The following is an 18341-nucleotide window of genomic DNA, read 5'->3' as shown; positions in this document are numbered from 1 at the left end:
TGGTAAATTCAGGTTTGCCCACATATGAATGATTGAATAATTGCATTTTTGTTAGTTTTAAAAGTATTTTTTGAGAGTTTGATTTAAGCTGATAGACCTATTGTAATTTTAACTGTAAGGTGTTTTAAAGTAGTGCCTGTGTGTATATAGGCTGCAAACAACACACTGATGTCTAAAAGTGCCTGAATGGTTTGAGGACTGCATGTAGGCCTACAGTACTCGGTAAAGTTTCTCGAAATTGAGTGCTGAAGTTCTTTCTTCTGACCCGGATGTTGACCGATAACGTGCAAACAACCGCGAGGGTAATTTGAATGGGTGGCGTTAAGCAAGTATAGTGTAACGACGACGCACAACTTAGCTGTATTACCTGTACTTAAAAAGAGCCCCCTGTCCCATTTCTTATATTTTTTAACTTTTCAAATCTGACAGTCCTTCGCTCCCGAGATCTCACTGGATAGAAAAATATCCACCGACTGAACCTCAGGGGATGCAGCTGGTTATTACGTGGGTACTGTTTACTTTATTAATGCATATTCCGGTGTAGGTCTGATACTCACAGGAGGACTGTTTTTGCAAACTAGTAGCAAACCTACAAACTTCTGCTCAGAACCCGTACAATGGGGTTTAATTAGGCGAGGTTCTTGTTGAAGATTTGCTGAGAGAATTGAGGTGAAATGCCTCCCTCTAGTGTTTATATTGCAAGAAGAAAATATCTAAGATTTTACAATCGTTTTATAAACATTAGTGTAGGATATAATACAGGCATTTGTGCATAATTCTAGTCAATAAAGCTAACAATATAATGATTTTAAATTATTTTCCGAATTTTTATGAAATATTTGAAGGGTCACATAAATACATCCCCTAATGTGCATGTTGCCGTTCACATAATTACAGGCTTTGCGTTCTCTCGCTGGGACGTGAGAGAGAATCAGACGACTGTTTCTCACGAAACACCCCTTTGGTGACAAATATAACGATTAGAAATAACCTAATACACGATGCTAGGGGGTTCCACATGAATTGCATATTTTAATTACTTTTTAAAAATGTGTAGATTTAAGAGTCAATTTAGCAAAGCCCATTTTATATAGGTTGCGTGCGATCACATGATATTTATTTATGATAGGCTATAGGCTATAACATACTTGGTATGTTTCATTTATTTTATTTAAGAGATCGTACATTTAAAATATATTACATACATTATGTAATAAAGAGGCGTTTCTTCACAAAATATGAAAAGCTTCATAACAGAGCTGGTTGAAGTGAACAGTGCGCGTGGGCAGGCGTCAGTGTGAGAATGAGCAGCGCGCGATGTGTGTACTTTCATATTTTACACTGTCAAGCGCGTGAGTCGATCACTACACACTGGATGTGCCTGCTAAAGAAACACCTTTCAAGGCACCCAGGGCGGAAAATGGGACACCTCAGTTCCCAACTTTTAATCTAACTGGAGTATTGTTTCTTGTTGCAGAGTCTGGATTGTTGACATGGCAGTAGACGGTAATTATGTTATTTCATTTTATTCATAAAGATGATCGTAGTCGTTAGTACGTTGCAAGCTAGAGATGATTCGATGTATCTGCTGTCCCAGAATAATATTCTCTTTTTAATTTCCTGATTATATAAGTTTGAATATATCATATAATTTGAATTAAATATTAATGTTGTAATTGCAACAGCTATCTGAGCATCTGCTCAGGATAAAATAGCCTGTACCCAGTGACATAGTTGGTTTTAAAGAATTACGCATGTTGACAGTCTGCTAATGTGTGTATGATGGCTCATCAATTTTTGGGTTTCAGTGTGTTCAGGGTCGCAGCCTTGTATTTTGAATCAGTTCAAATTAATTTTGAATTGAGTTATTTGCTGTTAATTAATCTACACGCGCTACATTTGCTTAACGAATACTCGTAACTCTAATAAGCAAGCAATAATGTTTTTTTTAATTTATTTATCCGGCTCTCCATTGAGTATATAATGCAAAAATAACTGGTTTATTGATATGTTGTGAAGTTTTGTGTGTAAATTGAAAGGTGTCGACTTGTAATAATGGCTTCTCATTGACAAAACCCTGCACACCATTCCACGTCTCAACATGTCCTTGAAAACCTGAAAAAACTCTATCTTTTTCGCTCACACATTCAAACCTAGAACTGTATGCAATCTCAGAACACCATGAAACTGTCTTCAATCTCTGTAGTTTTCTAGTGAACCAGTTACCTGTTGAGCAGTTTGTGTCACTACACCACGTTAATGAAGGCTTGCATATTCATTTTCGCATTCATCAGCATAGATGAGGCCAAACAGATCTGAAGCAGCTACAGCTCCACATTTCTCTCTCTTTCAGTCTGTAGCTCATTACTTCACACAGATGTTGTGTTTCTCTCCCTTCCCGAAGTCCAAACCCCTCATGCTGTTCGGAGATCTCTGGCACACTTGCTTGGTTTCTCACAAGAGACCACATCGTTAGTTCAGTCCAGTGGGTACAGCAGGTGAGAAAAACACCTTGGCCTGGATTTAATTGTTTCAAGGAATAAAGAGCTGTCATGGATGATGGATCTCTAGATAAAATATGGATTTAGATTTTTTTTTTTTATTGACACATGCAATGAAAAATGGGTCACATGTGCTTGGCCATGAAGCCTGGCTGTAACCACATATTCATGATATTCAAATGTAATAGTTTAAAGGAATAGTTTAACCTAAAAAGGAAAGTTGTGTCATCATGTGCTCACACTCATGTCATTCTGAACTCATATCATTTTATTTCTTCTGTAGACAACAAATGGAGATGGTGATGCTGCTTTTTTCCATACAGTGAATGAAAATGACACAAAAAATTGCTATTGGTGTTGTTGTTTGTCAAGTCTGGACATGGACAACATCTGGTCACCATTTAGTTTTATGGAATAGAGCAACATGAACATTTTGCTAAATTGCTCATTTAGCAATTTGTTTGTGCTTTACAGAATAAAAAAATCGTACAGGTTTGGAGCTACATGATTGTATCAATAAATAAATTACCGTACTCTTTTTACAAATCAGCCACTGGACTGTACTGGTATACCACTATGAATATTCATCTAATAATAATTTAAGATGGTTACAGCCTTGAACATAGATTAGATTTTTCATACAAGAACCACATACACTTTTATTCAAAAGATTTTTTGAAATAAATTAAGACCATTATTCAGCAAGGACCCATTAATTGATCAAAAGTGACAGTAAAGACATGCATAATGTTACAAAATATTTCTATTTCAAATCAATGCAGTTCTTCTGAACTTCTTCTGGATAATAATAGGAAATGTTTCTTAAAGCAGCATATTACAATGATTTCTGAAGGATCGTGTGACACTGAAGACTGGAGAAATGGCTGCTGAAAAATCAGTGTTGTCAGCACAGCAGTAAATTATGTTTTAAAATATATTCAAATAGAAAACAGTTGTTTTTAAATAGAATTTTTTTTTACAAAATTGACTGTTTTACTGTATTTTTTTTTTTTGCTCAAATGCAGCCTTGGTGAGCATAAGAAAACTCTTTTTAAAACCATTTAAAAAAATCTTACAGACCTGAATGCAAATGTACATATAAAACTCTGCTTTCTATAGACTTTTCCATTTTCCCGTTAGTGGGTCAAGAATAAGGTTTCAGGAGGATATACTGTTTCTAGATTTAGAAGCACATCTTTTTGTGCACAAATAGAAATAAGGGCAACATCTGTCCAGGACTAACAGGCCTTGGCGTGTTTTCATCCTCCAGCCACAGTTGTGCGACATCTCTCTAATGTCTGCTTCAGAGGCACTGTGATGAAAGACTGTGTTCATCTGTGACTCCATCCCAAATGCATTCACACAGGCAGGCATCCCCCATGCACTCTTGATGAGGACAGCCTTTGTAGCCGCCTGTGAGGCTGCAGGGAACGAGAGCAAAAGACATCTCTTTTATCTCATCCAGGCCTGCACCTTCCAACACACACACAAACTTATAGTCTCTCCCTCTCATCAACTCGTGCTTATGCATACACACACACACATATGGAGATATATTACCATCACACAAACTGTCATGCACAGAGATGACTGATTGTACTCATTTGTGCTAAGACTAAATTGGTGATTAGAAGTCTGAGGTTTTAATGAGCGCATACGCACACTGTCTCTGTCTTTGTCTGTTAATGCACTAGCCTCACGCAGCTTCTGGAAGAAAATCTGTTTATGCTGCCCACTGACTCATTTACAGTCACCAGTCGAGCGAAACTGTGCTGTGCTAGTGTGCTGTATTGCTTTTAGAAATATGCACATTTTTTTCACAGTTTTGCTCTCACAGTTAAATGTATGTACACTGTCTTTTTGTGTGTTAAAGGGATAGTTCACCTAAAAATGAAAATTCTGTCATCATTTACTCATGTTGTTCCAAACCTGCATGACTCGTTCTTTTGTGGAACACAAACAAAGATATTTTGAATAATTTTTTTTAGCTGTTATGTTCATATAATGAAAGGCAGTGGGGTCCAAAAACTGTAGTGATATTTTAGTATCATTTATTAATTTTTATTTCATTTGATTTATTTTACTGCATCAACTTATCAACATTTTTTTTTCTAAACATAATAACAAAACCTAATTAATAACCTAATTATATAATTTTTTTAGTTTTAGTTAACTATAATAACCCTGCCAAAAACAACACTGAAGCATTTTTCAATATGTATTCTTTTGTGTTCCACAAAAGAACCAAAGTCTACTATTCCTTTAAAGCACATTTTGTACCAGGAAGATCCTAGCAGACGTCTTTATTAATTATATTTTCTGTTAACTGTTTCATGAATTGCAAATGCTAGTTTTGTCTAGCTCAGCAAGAACCGATGTTTCTGAGGCGTTCGGTATTTAGCAGCACTTAAAGTTTTCCTTCCTGGAAATCTGGAGCCTCATATGCTTTTCATTAGATTACCCCACGGGCTACCAATGCTCTGCTTTTTTTTATCACCCTCTGACACGCTAATGCATAATTTTCCCATTAACTTTGCTGACTAGCGTCTTTAGGTATTATTCTGGGAAGAATCCAAGCCACCCAGTCAGCCGCAGGAGATATGGGTCATTCAAACATTTCTTATTTGCTTTTACTTAAGCCTAAACCTTAAACTCTTCTCTTAAACTCCTGTCCTCAAACTGACCTGTAACCACAGCATTTTTGATGGACATCACTACAAGGCACTAGTCATCCTGATGCCAGGTTGCTGCTGCTGCACATCTCTGTGTCTTTCTGAAGAGGGAAGTGAGAATGTAAGAAAGAATGATGGAATTTGTGTTTAAATGAATGAATAAATGCCAAATCTCTCTTTTTCTGTTGCAGCGGCCTCCAGTTTTACTTTCTGTCGTCCTGCGGTGGAGTACAGGGCTCTTCCAGAGGACTTTAAGTACCAGCTGAGTCGTTGTGCAGGTGGAAACCTTACCTGGCATGAAGGGCACAGCCGCAAAACAGCCGGCGGCCGAACGGTCAAACTACTCCAACAGCCTGGAACCGAAGGACTGCAGGTGAGACCAAGAAGGAAATCTTTAATAAAACATCTCAGTCTATCTGAATGTGAGCATACATGAACCCTTTTCACATGATAGTTGGGTCAGCTTCTATATTGGTGAACGGGAGTGTAACAAATATATGATTTTTTTTAATTCCCCCAAAAAATCATTATAATGTTTCCACAACTTTCCTAAAGAGAAAAAATATAGAGATTGATTATAGAAATCTGAACAGAGAAAGATGTCTAATTTTTCCTGGCAGTTTTTCAGTCATGGTGTTACATAACTTTTTTTTTTTTGTAATTTGATGCCAATATATATAATTTGCCAATTTATATGCAATTTGATGGTAATATAGCATAGTGTTATAAATGTACATTACATTTTTTGAAAATGAAAATATAAAAAACTTATATTTTCTACATTTATGACGTTAATAACTGTGGAAACACGTCATCGCAGTCTGTGATAAGAGTCTTTTGTCTTATTATCAGAGATGGTGGTTTAAAAGTCTCATTGAGCATGAGAAAGACATACATTCCTCTTCTTCAGATTAAATAATAAAGATAAGTACAAAGCCAAGTGGTTTTTATGTATTCCCGGTATCAGCTTCAAATGATCATCATTTTGTACCATCTCATTAACATGACTTGAGTATCAAAACCAAATCTTTTTCAAGCTCTTTCTAGTGCACTTTCAGACGTTGTTGAAATTGATCTCAAGAGGACATTGAGAAAGACCAGTGCTGGCCAAGCTACTCAAAAATGTAGCTAGTTGATTACCATATTCATATATCATATAAAAGGATAAGTAGATAAACTAGTAACTTCACTATTTGCAGTGCAAATTTATGTGACCGATATGAAAAACCACAAAGTAGGCTGTAGAAACTATAATTATTATACAGCAGAGCTAATGCCGTGACAGCTTTCAGTTATTCCATACTTTAGCTATTGAAAGGTATAATTTGAGAATTTGTGTGCTGATATAATGTATGTAAGGCTGTCCGTTGCTGCATTATTAATACTGGGAAAAATGTTCTTGCCTTTCAGAAATGCACTTGTATGAAAACCTGTGCATTAAAAAAGGTGGTGGGGTGGTGGGGGGGTCTGGCAACAAAACGCTTCCTTTCCCTCTCCATCTTTCCATCCATCTAAAAGCGTGTTTCGTTTGTAGAGAATGAGTAAGATGCTGTTAGGCCAGCGGGTAGAGAAGATAGAGACCACTCTCCACAGAATGGCTTTAAAAAGCCTTGTGGGACTCAGGTCATATGGGCACTGCTGATTTGAGCACTGCGAGCAAAGAAATGGATCGTAATGTGTGTTTTTAACTTCATTTGATCTTCTGCATTAGCATATTAACGAAGCAAGTGCCTCTAGTCTGGTCTGCAGAGCTTTGTGGGTCAAAGTCAGTCTCGCCCACACAATTAAACTCCTCTTAGATTTTACGACAGGTTTGAACATACTAATTAGACCCAAACCTGATTTTGTTAAACTGAGATAGATAATATTATCTGTACTGCCTTTAATTAATAGTATTCAAAAGTAATTACTTGAGGCAAATCCAGTGTTCTGTGGTCATTTCCATTTTCTTTTCCATTTCTCTTTTTCTAGTGCTAAATTCATTTTTTTTAATCTCCTCAGTGAAATTAGCAGAGGTGCTGTTCATTTGGAAATTTTGTTTAGTGGGTTCAATATGAGGGTTTAAACAATTTTGCTAAATTGAAATGTTACTAACGCATTAGATAGGAGCTGCCATTCTCTGAAAGTAATTTTTACACATAGTATAGTATCATTTTTATATATTAGAATACATAAATACTTTGGGGTCACTAAGTGTTTAAAATATACTTTGGGGTCGCTAAAAGAAGGCTCCTCAGAAAGCATTTTAATATGCTGATTTGGTGATCAAGTAACAGTTCTTATTACTATCAATATTGAAAACTGTTGTGCTGCTTAATATTTTTGTGGAAAATATGATATATATGATACAAAGATCAAAAGAACATCAGCTATATATTATTATGTATTATTATTTTATAATGGATAAAAATGTTTCATATGTTTTTATTGTCTCATCTAATTTATTTCAAGTCTCAAACACCAGTTTCTACAACGTTCACAAATCTTGCTTTTTGCCAGAGTAATTAGAAGAGGAACGCCAGACTTAAGGTGAATCTTCTGAACTTGGGTTTAAATGTGTTGCATTTTGCTGAACCGAGTGCGAAGGTTCAGACTGTTTGCCTTTGATTTTCCAAAAAGTGAATTCATGATCAAAAGCTTGGCGTGATCCGACATCTACAGTATGTTAATTTATTCCTCATGAAAAGCCCAAACAGGAGCTGATGAGATCCTAATGTAACGGGAGGCCAGCGGGTAGGTGCTGTGCAGGTAAACTAGCGACTGACGCTAGTGGCTGCAGTCATTTAGCCTCCTTGTTAGTGCGTCCGCCTCCCATGCTGGAACCCGGGTTCGAGACCCACTCGGAAACAAGAACGAGGTGTGGCGTGAGGACCTGGGAGAGAGGGGTTACACTAACTAACCTCTGCACTTTTTTGGCCTTAATTTAAACCATCATTAATGAATAGTGAATCTTGTTAGCCTCTTCCTACAGTGACAGGAGAGATAAACAGCTCTGTTTTATCTCTCCACCAATGGCTTCATATACAAATCCTTTGTTCAGCCCAGTTACACTTGTTAGTATTTTTCTCAACAATGCAAGTTTGTGTATCTCAGTACATGAAAGACTCACTGACATCTCACCACACAGTGTGCTCTTCCCAGAAAAAAAAGAGTGAACAAAAAAGAAAATAAATCTTTTTTCACTTTCATCAGCGCTATTGTGATTATCTATAAACTTTGCCAAGACACGCCACATGTCATCGCAGAATGATCAAAGAAATAAGGACCTCAAGTGCCTGTTGACTATTTGTAGTCAAAAATGTGACTGTTATGTATGCATTTGTGTACTGGGGGCCATTTTTGATGGTTAGGGTTTGTATCTTCTCATTATTGTGCTCACACTGATCCTCTAGGGTCTGTGTGAATGGAACTCATGCTGTAAATAATTAATGTTTTACATTTAAGTGGTGTGAATTCTTTTCTCACTGACAGATTCTGTAATGTATAGACTCTCTCTATAGCATTGCCTATAGGGACATTGCAGAGTAAGAAGGATTGCATCAGCTTGTCTCCATTGTGTCAGAGTGCAGTTCAAGAAAGTATCTCGAATAATGGGCATTAAAATAGGAAAAGTTTGAAAGCTGCTTAGTCAGATCTATTTATAAGCCACAAACAAGGTACTTAAAAAGATGTAAATGCACTCACTGACATGCCTGATAATCTCATCTACAAGGGCTTAAAGGAATATTTTCTCCAAAAATTAAATCTGTTGAAAATTTACTGACCCTCAAGCCATCCAAGATGTAGATGAGTTTGTTTCTTTATCGGGACAGATTTGGAGATATTTATAATTTTTTATCATGTGCATTACATCACATGCTCACCAATGGATCCTATGTAGTGAATGGGTGCCGTCAGAATGAGAGCCCAAACAGCTGATGAAAACATCACAATAATCCACAAGTAGACGACATGACTCCAGTCCCATCAATTAATTTCTTGTGAAGCGCACAGCTGTGTGTTTGTAATAAACAGATCCATCATTAACTCTCATTCTGACGGCACCCATTCACTGCAGAGGATCCATTGGTGAGCATGTAATGTAATCTGCTCTGATAAAGAAACAAACTCATCTACATCTTGAATTTCCAAAGTGTGAGTACATTTTCATTTTTAAGCGAACTATTATTTTAAGAGGGGTTCTACAGCCATAGAGGGACCGCAGTGTTCTTATGCCCTACAAAGACAGTTGCTGGAGAGATGTGCATCCTGCCCAGGACCAGCTGAGTGGAACAGTCACTTATTCAGCCTTTATGTGTGCATGCATGCATGTATACATGTATGTGCAGTGCAAGAATGTATGTGTGCGATTTCCTGCAGTTGCAGAAGAAAGAATTCCCGACTGCCCTCAAGGGCAAACACAGCAAAGGCATAAAGTAGAAAGTTGCCTGAGGGAGAAAGAGAGAGAGAGCAGTAGAGATGGGGCAAAAACTGTGAAGGAGAAAGAAAATGGAAGATGAACTTGAGGGATGGGGTACAGATGGCGGCAAATGGCTTAGAAAAACAAAACAAATAGAGGGAGAAGTGGGAAAATAGAGGGCTGTGATTTTCTGAGGATAAATGACTGTTAATGAAATGGAACACTAAGGAAAGGGAAGAAAATATGCAAAACACAGGGAATGAAACTATTTGTGAAACAAGTCACCAGAATTTACGGCAACCTAGCACATTAGAAAATAGTCAAATATAATATATAAATAATATATAATGTATTTATTATAGAATATAATAAAGTAGAGTTTGATTGGATACAGTGTTCAACACCAATGGACAAGGGCACATAATACTTATTAGTTGCACATCGCATTGTTTTTCATTTATCCATGAGCCCACCACACTCCATTTTTTGGGTCACTTTGGAAGTTTTATGATATTAAAGTTTGGGGTCGGTCAGATTATTCTTTTTTTTTTTATGTTTTATTTTATTTATTTGTTAAGACTGTTGACACTCTGTTGAAAACAGTTGTGCTGTTTAACATTTTTGTGAAAACCATGATACCTTTTTTTTTTAGGATTTTTTAAAGAATATAAAGCATTTATTTGAAATAAAAATCTTCTGTAATTTATAAATGTCTTTACTGTCACTTTTGATCAATTGGTTGCACCCTTGCCAAATAAAATTATTTTCTTTCAAATAAAATTTGACTGACCCCAAACTTCTGAACTGTAGTGTGAATATTAGCAATGCTTCTTTGGTGTCACAGTAAACAAACATCATAATATTGTATGTCACAGATGCATTAAACTCAGTTTCATTAGCTCTCATATACACTCAGTAGCTCTAAATGTGGATGATTTGCTGGATTTATCTTTGCAGGATGATTTTGTATAATTAGTCTGTGATCATATGGAAGTGTGTGATGAAGGTCAAGCGAGTGTTATTGTGGCTCATGTCACTAGCGCAGCCATCGTAACAAATGCTAATCATTCTAGAATGGCCTTCATTTATACAGCTCGATGTGCAGAATCATGGCCGTGTCCGTTAGGCAGCCAATCAGATGGCTGTGTAAGATGAAAACATCCATCTCAATCACTGCCGGTGCATGACATGGAACACAGTTATTTAAAAAAAAATTATATTTCCCAGAGGTCTTAGCGGAAGGGAGAGCTGTTTATCTGTTTATATACTTTTTTTTTATTCTGCAAGAGATTGATTTCAGATTAGTATTGCTATATGCTAATCATTCTAGAATGGCCTTCATTTATACAGCTCGATGTGCAGAATCATGGCCGGGTCCGTTAGGCAGCCAATCAGATGGCTGTGTAAGATGAAAACATCCATCTCAATCACTGCCGGTGCATGACATGGAACACAGTTATTTAAAAAAAAAAAAAATTTCCCAGAGGTCTTAGCAGAAGGGAGAGCTGTTTATCTGTTTATATACTTTTTTTTATTCTGCAAGAGATTGATTTCAGATTAGTATTGCTATAAAAAGTTGGGCATTCATGCGTGGTAGGACTCCAGAAGGACGAATACAATTCAGTCACATTTTGAGATTTGTTATAAAAAGTTGGGCATTCATGCGTGGTAGGACTCCAGAAGGACGCATACAATTCAGTCACATTTTGAGATTTGTTTTTCAATACCGCTTCTCTGTGAACTGCATATTTAAATTAGTTTCCCTGTCTCTCTCTTCCCCATGCTCTGTTTCTTTTTTTGTATTTCAGTTACGTTCAGGTGAATCGTACTCTGTTTACCACACCAGCCCAACCTTGCCGTGTCTCTCCAGGCCAGTGGTTTTGTGGTCTCAGCAGGATGTGTGCAGATGGCTGAAGAAACACTGTCCACACAACTACTTGACCTACGTTGAAGCCTTCTCCCACCACGCCATTACAGGTGTGTTATCCAGCATAAAACAAAAAAACTATTATTGTTTATAATTTAATATATAATGTGATTTTAACATGTTAGCCATTATTCATATGGAAATCGCATTCTGTGTAAAATCTTACAATGACCCTGCACAATCACCTTTTAAAAGGTATTGCATACTCGGCAGTTATAGACCAATCCCTTGACACCAGCACATCTACTATATCTCATATGGTATGACAGAAGCATACCCTTTTAGCTGAAGGTCAGCCAACCTGTGCTCATCTAGTAAAATACATCTCTTGTCAAAGAACTGGTTCTATTTCATTCTCAACCCCTGAATTTATAGTGCTTTAGTCTTTCATGCTCCATTTTCAATATTCTAGAAAATGTAGTTTTTTAGTACTTGCACTGAATCCTCAAAAGTATGAAACTGGACATCCGCTATCTATGCTCATGGACACTTAGTTTTGTTTTTGAGACATTTATCTGAGACATGTATCATTTTCCTTCATGATGCATGAACATGTACAGTCCCAAAGCCTTCATTAGCTACTTGCCTGAGCTGTGAAAGACAAGCTGTCAATGAAAAGAATCAGGCACTGAAAAACTTTATCTACTGTCGTATATAATGTCATGTAATAACATTAGTGATGTACAGCACTGTTCAAAAGTTTCGGGTCAGTATATTTAAAAAAAATCATAATAATACATTTATTCAGCAAGGTGCATTAATTTAATCAAAAGTGACAGTACAGACTTGATTTGTGAAAAAATAAATAAATAAATGCTGTTCTTTTTAACTTTCTATTCATTAAATAATTCTGGAAAAAGTATTATGGTTTCCACAAAAATATTAAGCAGCACAACTTTGATAATAATGATTGATGAAATTATAATAATGTTTAATGAATATATAATAATGAAATGCTTCTTGAGCACCAAATCAGCAAATTAGAATGATTTCTGAAGGATCATGTAACACTGAAGACATAATAAATGGCTAAAATTGTAATAATATTTTACAATATTATAATTTCAGAATTTTACCGACCACAAACGTTTGAATGGTAGTGTATTTTTTTTTTTTTGCCAAAAAATTAAGTTGAAATAAATGAGTACTTTTTTTGGCCATCAATGGGGAAAGCTGCAGCCAGTTGGATTTTTTTAAGCTAGGACTCACTGGTCATACTGATATCCTTCATTATTATTTTACCATGTTTTTCTTGGGTTTGAAGTAGGGCTGAAACGATTCCTCGAATACCTCGAGTAACTCGAATACAAAAAATCATCGAGGCAAATTATTTGCCTCGAGGCTTCGTTTAGTCCATTTACTGTTAACTACACACGGAACACCGTGTTTCCCCACGGACCATTATTACTGACGCACAACCCGATAAACGCTGGGCCACAGACTGTAAAAAAGCGCTGGACATATTTAAGATCGTAAATCAATATGGTGGCTAGTTATGATGTCCCTAAGTTTGCTATGTGTTGTGAAAGACTAAGCGCCATTGTGCATAAAAACACCACAGAAAGAAAGAGATTTTATTTAACAGTTAAATAAACAAGAAGGTAATATTAAGAGACTTACGTTTTAGACACTATATTGCCTGATTTAGCAAAAAAATAATAATCCAAAAAGTCACAGCGCTGTTTTGCGTCTCTGAGCAACATGACGGCGTTTCGTTTCTGAATGAATCAACCGTTTAAATGATTCGGTTCAATCGGAATGACTCACTTCTTAACAGTGACTTGCTGCCACCTACTGGCGGTTTTAATTTGACATTTAAAGTATCTTTTCGTTTTTAAAATAATTTTAAATATCAGTATTCAATTTTTTATTTTTAAAATAACAAAATATTATTTATACATTTGTAACTGCAGGTTAAAATGTAAATTTTTCTAAAAAGAAAACAAATTAGTTGTTTATTTTAAGAGATCTATCTTATTATCTCTTGTATATTTAGTATTGCTCTTTAATAAAGAAAAATGACTTCTTATCCGATTACTCGATTAATCGATGGAATAATCTGTAGAATACTCGATTACTAAAATAATCGACAGCTACAGCCCTAGTTTGAAGCATTATGGTGTGAATATGCGACTCATGTCTGAGCATATCACGGGGTCCCACTCACACACTGGCGCTTAGACCGCTGCTTCTCCCACTCACTCCTTGAGTGCCCTCTTGCTCACTAGAGACCCGTGTGGCTTCCCGTCCTCCACAAATCCTCTCTTTTCTCTCAGTGGACACAAAGCATCAAGATCACAGACACACTGGGTGAGATCCATAGAAAAGGAAATTGAGAGAAAAGGAATATAGAGAGTTAAAAAACAGGTGCAGTGTTTTTTCTGCAAAGCTGTGGACTGAAGTGTTTAGAGTCACAGCACGAGAGGCTCAGTTGGAAATAAAGTGGGGAATGAACCCGAGGCGGCCTGTGCCCTCAGGCAGCGGTTCCACGCATCATGTTACCATAGTCACACATGCAAAGATCACTGGGAACACGGAGATAATAACCTTAGGGGGATTTGCAATGCTGTAACTTGTTTATAGCTGCCAGCAAAACTGTGCATACATAATGCAGAGGCTGCAGAGCTTGTGTGTTTCCAAAGCGCTCGTGTCTAGTGAAACTGTCTCTCTCTCTGTCACTTTGTCTTTGTCAGGTCGTGCTCTCCTGAGATTGAATGGCGAGAAGTTAGAGCGGATGGGTTTGGTTCAGGAGACTCTGAGACAAGAGCTTCTCCAGCAGGTTCTACAACTACAAGTACAAGAGGAAGGGCGTAACTTACAGCTGCTGAGCAGAGGTGTGTGTGTGTGTGAATAAAGAGAAAAATGAGGAAGAAATATTCTGCAGCAGGTGGCATGACCTAAAAGCGATAATGTGAGCATAATGGAAAATGAAAGTTATGGCGAATTGGTGAATCTCCCTAGCAGCTTTATTTTATGCTTTAGTGCAGGGGGTTTTACATTTTTTTATGGCAGAGACGCCCAAATATGTTGATCTTCTTGCAAGGGACACCCTTTCCAACAACATAAGCCAAAATAGTGACTAAAATAATATTTAGGAAGCATTTACATTGTGTTTAGTTGACTACATCTTTTTTCTACTCACTATTGGAGTTATGTCAGATGAATAAACCTGAAGAAAAATCTAAAACTAGGGCAGTCATTAGAACAAAATAACCAGTGTGCTCACAGTATGAAATAAATCAAGAAATTAACTAATTAATTAACATTTGTGAATTTTATGAACAGTCAGTACTAGTGACAAATAAAAATTCTAAGATAATGGTTGCTTGTTGATAGTCCCACGTTTGGAGTTGATAAGATGTTTTTTTAAAGGGGTCATATGATGCGATTTCAATTTTTCCTTTCTCTTTGAAGTGTTACAAGCTCTTGCTGCATAAAGAAGATCTGTAAAGTTGCAAAGACTAAAGTCTCAAATCCAATAGATATATATATATTTTATATATACAATAAGTATTATGATGTATTATAACTGTTGTTATGATTATTCATGAGTTGATATAACATATTATACGTTTTTTTATAATGCATTATGCATTCATTATAATGCCTTAAGAATACCCTTATAATGTATTATAAATACGGGCTTCATAGAAAGTGTTACCGATTTTTTTTTCAAGATTGTTTGATGAATAGAAAGTTCAAAACAACAGCATTTATTTTGAACTAATTTGTAACATTATAAATGTCTTTATTGTCACTTCTGATCAATTTAATTCATTCTTAAAGTATAAATAAAAAAAATTCTTATTGACCCCAGACGTTTGAACCATAGTGTGTACTAAAAACCCAAATCCATAAAACTGCCCAAAAACTGCCTCCTCAATTTTGATGTCCAGCATGTAGCACTGATATATGTATGTAGGTTGCCATTGGAGAACTATTCTGAGACGTTTTAGATTCATTCACTCATTCATGCTTTTTCTCTTCTCTCCATCCCTCACTTTCCCTCTTTTTTCCAGGGTTATCCGGAAACCTGTCATAGCTTCAACCATGCGTGGGGCAGTTCTACCAGACTGCCTGCACTCTGAAGGGACATCAGTGTGTCTGGTCCGACTGAGGCCAGAGACATTTGACTGGAGCTGTCATGGACTGGGACACAGGGACAGGTTTCAGTTATACAGTTCAACCCCCACATTCTCACTACGCTTAAAGAAAACTCATACCAGATGAGACCTACAAAAGGAGCTTTTCATGTGCACTCATGATTTATCTACCCCAAATCTACTTCGAAATGCAAACATAAAATGCAGAGGAATCTCGAATCTTCATATCTGATAAAGGAGGACCCAGCTGGCTGTACCAAAGCTCCTTGGATTTTGTAAAAACTCAGATCCACTTTAAAGTCTACAAGACCTTCTACAATGATGTCTGGTAATACTGTCAGAACTTGCTATATTATGAACTTTGCCCACAGAAACAGGCTTGCTAACTATTTTCTGCTGGAATGTGACCTTGCCAGACGTGCCCGTCAAGATTGTGGCACTATGTAAGCAAAATGTGTCCGGTTCCTGCAGGTGTTCCAGGAATCATTTGACATTAGAGATGAACCTAAATAATTTAAACCTGCATTTGTACTGTGAACCCAACTGGACAGCCTGTTTTAGTGGGTTGTATTTTTTCTTCTGAAAACTTAGTTTGTTTTTGTCTTCAGATGATTCTGTTCTAGGAACGAAAAGATAAAAAACTAGTTCCCCATGTGACAATGACGACAGCATTTACAGTGAAATGATAAGTATCTTTGGTCACAAAAGGCTGTGTTTATGTTGTGTAAATTACAAAGCTCTGTAAGTGTCTGAGAACTGCAGATGACAGATGGAAAAAAATAAAACAATGACGTGCTGCATTGTAGCCTAAAAAAGACCCAAGTGTGGACCTGCCCAAAAGACCATTCAAAAAACCCACATCAAAACATCAAGATGATACAAAGTGTTTTTGGACACCCAAAACGGCGTAAATGTGTTGACTTTGATTTCAAGTAATGATAGGATTCTGAGTTCTAGTGTTGTGACACCATGCACCAGCTTGTGATATATTAGATTTGATTATAAATTTCCTGTCAAGGTTAGGCAGAAACATTCTTCTAATACTGTGTGAAGTGCATTGGCATTTAAGTTACTTTACAGGCAACAGTATTCTACTGAAAGAGGCTAAAAAAGTTTTACCTTTACTTTGCGAAAAGCAAACTGATTTGGCATTTAAAAAATAGGGATTTTTTGTTTTTCAGTCAAAGTTCGGATTACACAATGTGCTTTTACCTGAGGGAAGTGCTGTTCATGTAAAATCTGCATTGTACATTTCAGAATGCACTGTCACATTTTTACATGACATACCCTTTACCGAAAGAAACATTTGCATTTTGTCATATATTTGTATGGTTTCCAGACCTACAGTTAAGGACTGTTCTAACTGATCATAAAAGTTATATATTAAATTGATTTGTGATTTTACCATTGAAATTAATCGTGCATATTTGTGTATTTGACATTGCATCCAGGTAGTTTTGCTTCTTACATTTTACATTTAAATGATTATTTTCGAACATATTATATATGATAGGTTGTTTGTGATTGTTATAAAGCAACATTTTTTTCCATTTCCTTTTAGACTTTTTGTTTGTGTGTACGAGTATGTGTGTGATGTGGGAATTAGTTCAGAGATAACAATACTCCCAGCTCAAGCTGTTTTGTGAACTTTTTATTTAAAATAAAGTAAGCCTGCACAACTTGCATACATTTTTAGAGAGAATTTTTTAAGAGATTTCTTTCTCTGAAATTATTTGTTTTATTTGGGTCATTCCTACAATTATTGAAATTGCTCAAAAGCCTTTTGAGCTTTGAAACTTAAAAAAAAAAACTAGTTTTTAAAAGTGTGTTTGTTTCATCATAAAATACAGTTTATACAGTTCATGTACTTAGCCTACTTATATATTATTTACAAAACAATCTCCTAAACTTGTTAAACTTGGGCTACAACAATTCTGGAGAGGTGACCTAGGGTGATAAATCAGTCAGCTTCGAGTAATGCTGACCACATGAATTAATAAACTACTAAATCTACAAGAGTTTCCTGAGGGAACCTGTTGTGAATTAGCCTTCCAGGTTGGCATACTAAGTAATGTCATGACATACAGGTACAATTTGAGACTAACACAATAAAACATATGAATTATTTTCAATGAGTCCGTTAAAACACACATTTAAGCCATTTTTTATACAGTGAAAAACTAAAACGATAAATATCATAGCTTTAGGGACTTTTAGGCACTTAATTGTAAGAATGACACAAAGAGCGTGCCGAAAATACATTTCCCACAATGCTTTTCGCGACGTATTAACAGCTGACTGTCGAGTCCCGCTTCACGGCGAGTCGGCACTGAGTGGAGAGTTATGTGTGCGATGAAGTGCAGGAGGAAAAACTCAAGCCGATCGAACAGGTATCACAATACAGCTGTCTGCGAGCCACCCTTTACTCTACAAACATATAGAGATAAATGATAGGGAAAGTGTCGATGCGTTTTTACGCAGGTGCACCTCTCCCTGACGTTGCTATCTGTTGACCCACATCGAGCCAATTCATTATTTTTTGGCATGGTATGGAACGGTTATTCATACTGTGGAATACAACGTTTCAATCTTTCTGATGATGAAAGAAAATTAATCATCATAAGAACATAAATCAGCATTGCGTTAGTTAACCCCCTTCCTTCGCTCCTGCCCCAGTTTCAGCAGGTGGCTGCTGCGCGCTAATGACGCGTTATTATTATAATGAACTATAGACTGAGG

The 18341-nt window shown here is 36.5% G+C and overlaps 1 protein-coding gene across 1 annotated transcript; it reads left to right on the top strand.

Moving 5' to 3' along the window:
• Positions 1 to 439: 439 nt before the first annotated feature.
• On the top strand, positions 440 to 16449 carry samd10a (sterile alpha motif domain containing 10a). Its single transcript, XM_016542145.1, has 6 exons — positions 440 to 504; positions 1478 to 1506; positions 5365 to 5546; positions 11381 to 11549; positions 14193 to 14333; positions 15519 to 16449. The coding sequence occupies exons 1-6, from the start codon at positions 488 to 490 to the stop codon at positions 15539 to 15541; spliced, it is 561 nt and encodes a 186-aa protein (XP_016397631.1). The 5' UTR covers positions 440 to 487; the 3' UTR covers positions 15542 to 16449.
• Positions 16450 to 18341: the final 1892 nt, after the last annotated feature.

This window comes from Sinocyclocheilus rhinocerous, unplaced genomic scaffold, assembly GCF_001515625.1.
Source record: "Sinocyclocheilus rhinocerous isolate Xijiao unplaced genomic scaffold, SAMN03320098_v1.1 scaffold1600, whole genome shotgun sequence".
Lineage (NCBI taxonomy): Eukaryota > Metazoa > Chordata > Actinopteri > Cypriniformes > Cyprinidae > Sinocyclocheilus > Sinocyclocheilus rhinocerous.
The sequence above is the reverse complement of the archived record's forward strand: the minus strand, read 5'-3'. Positions and strand labels throughout refer to the sequence as shown.

Excerpts from the sequence above, each read along its gene's own strand:
- samd10a (XM_016542145.1), top strand. Across the intron at positions 1,507-5,364 it reads TGTTGACATGGCAGTAGACG|CGGCCTCCAGTTTTACTTTC; the intron begins GTAATTATGTTA and ends TTTCTGTTGCAG. Across the intron at positions 11,550-14,192 it reads CTCCCACCACGCCATTACAG|GTCGTGCTCTCCTGAGATTG; the intron begins GTGTGTTATCCA and ends TGTCTTTGTCAG.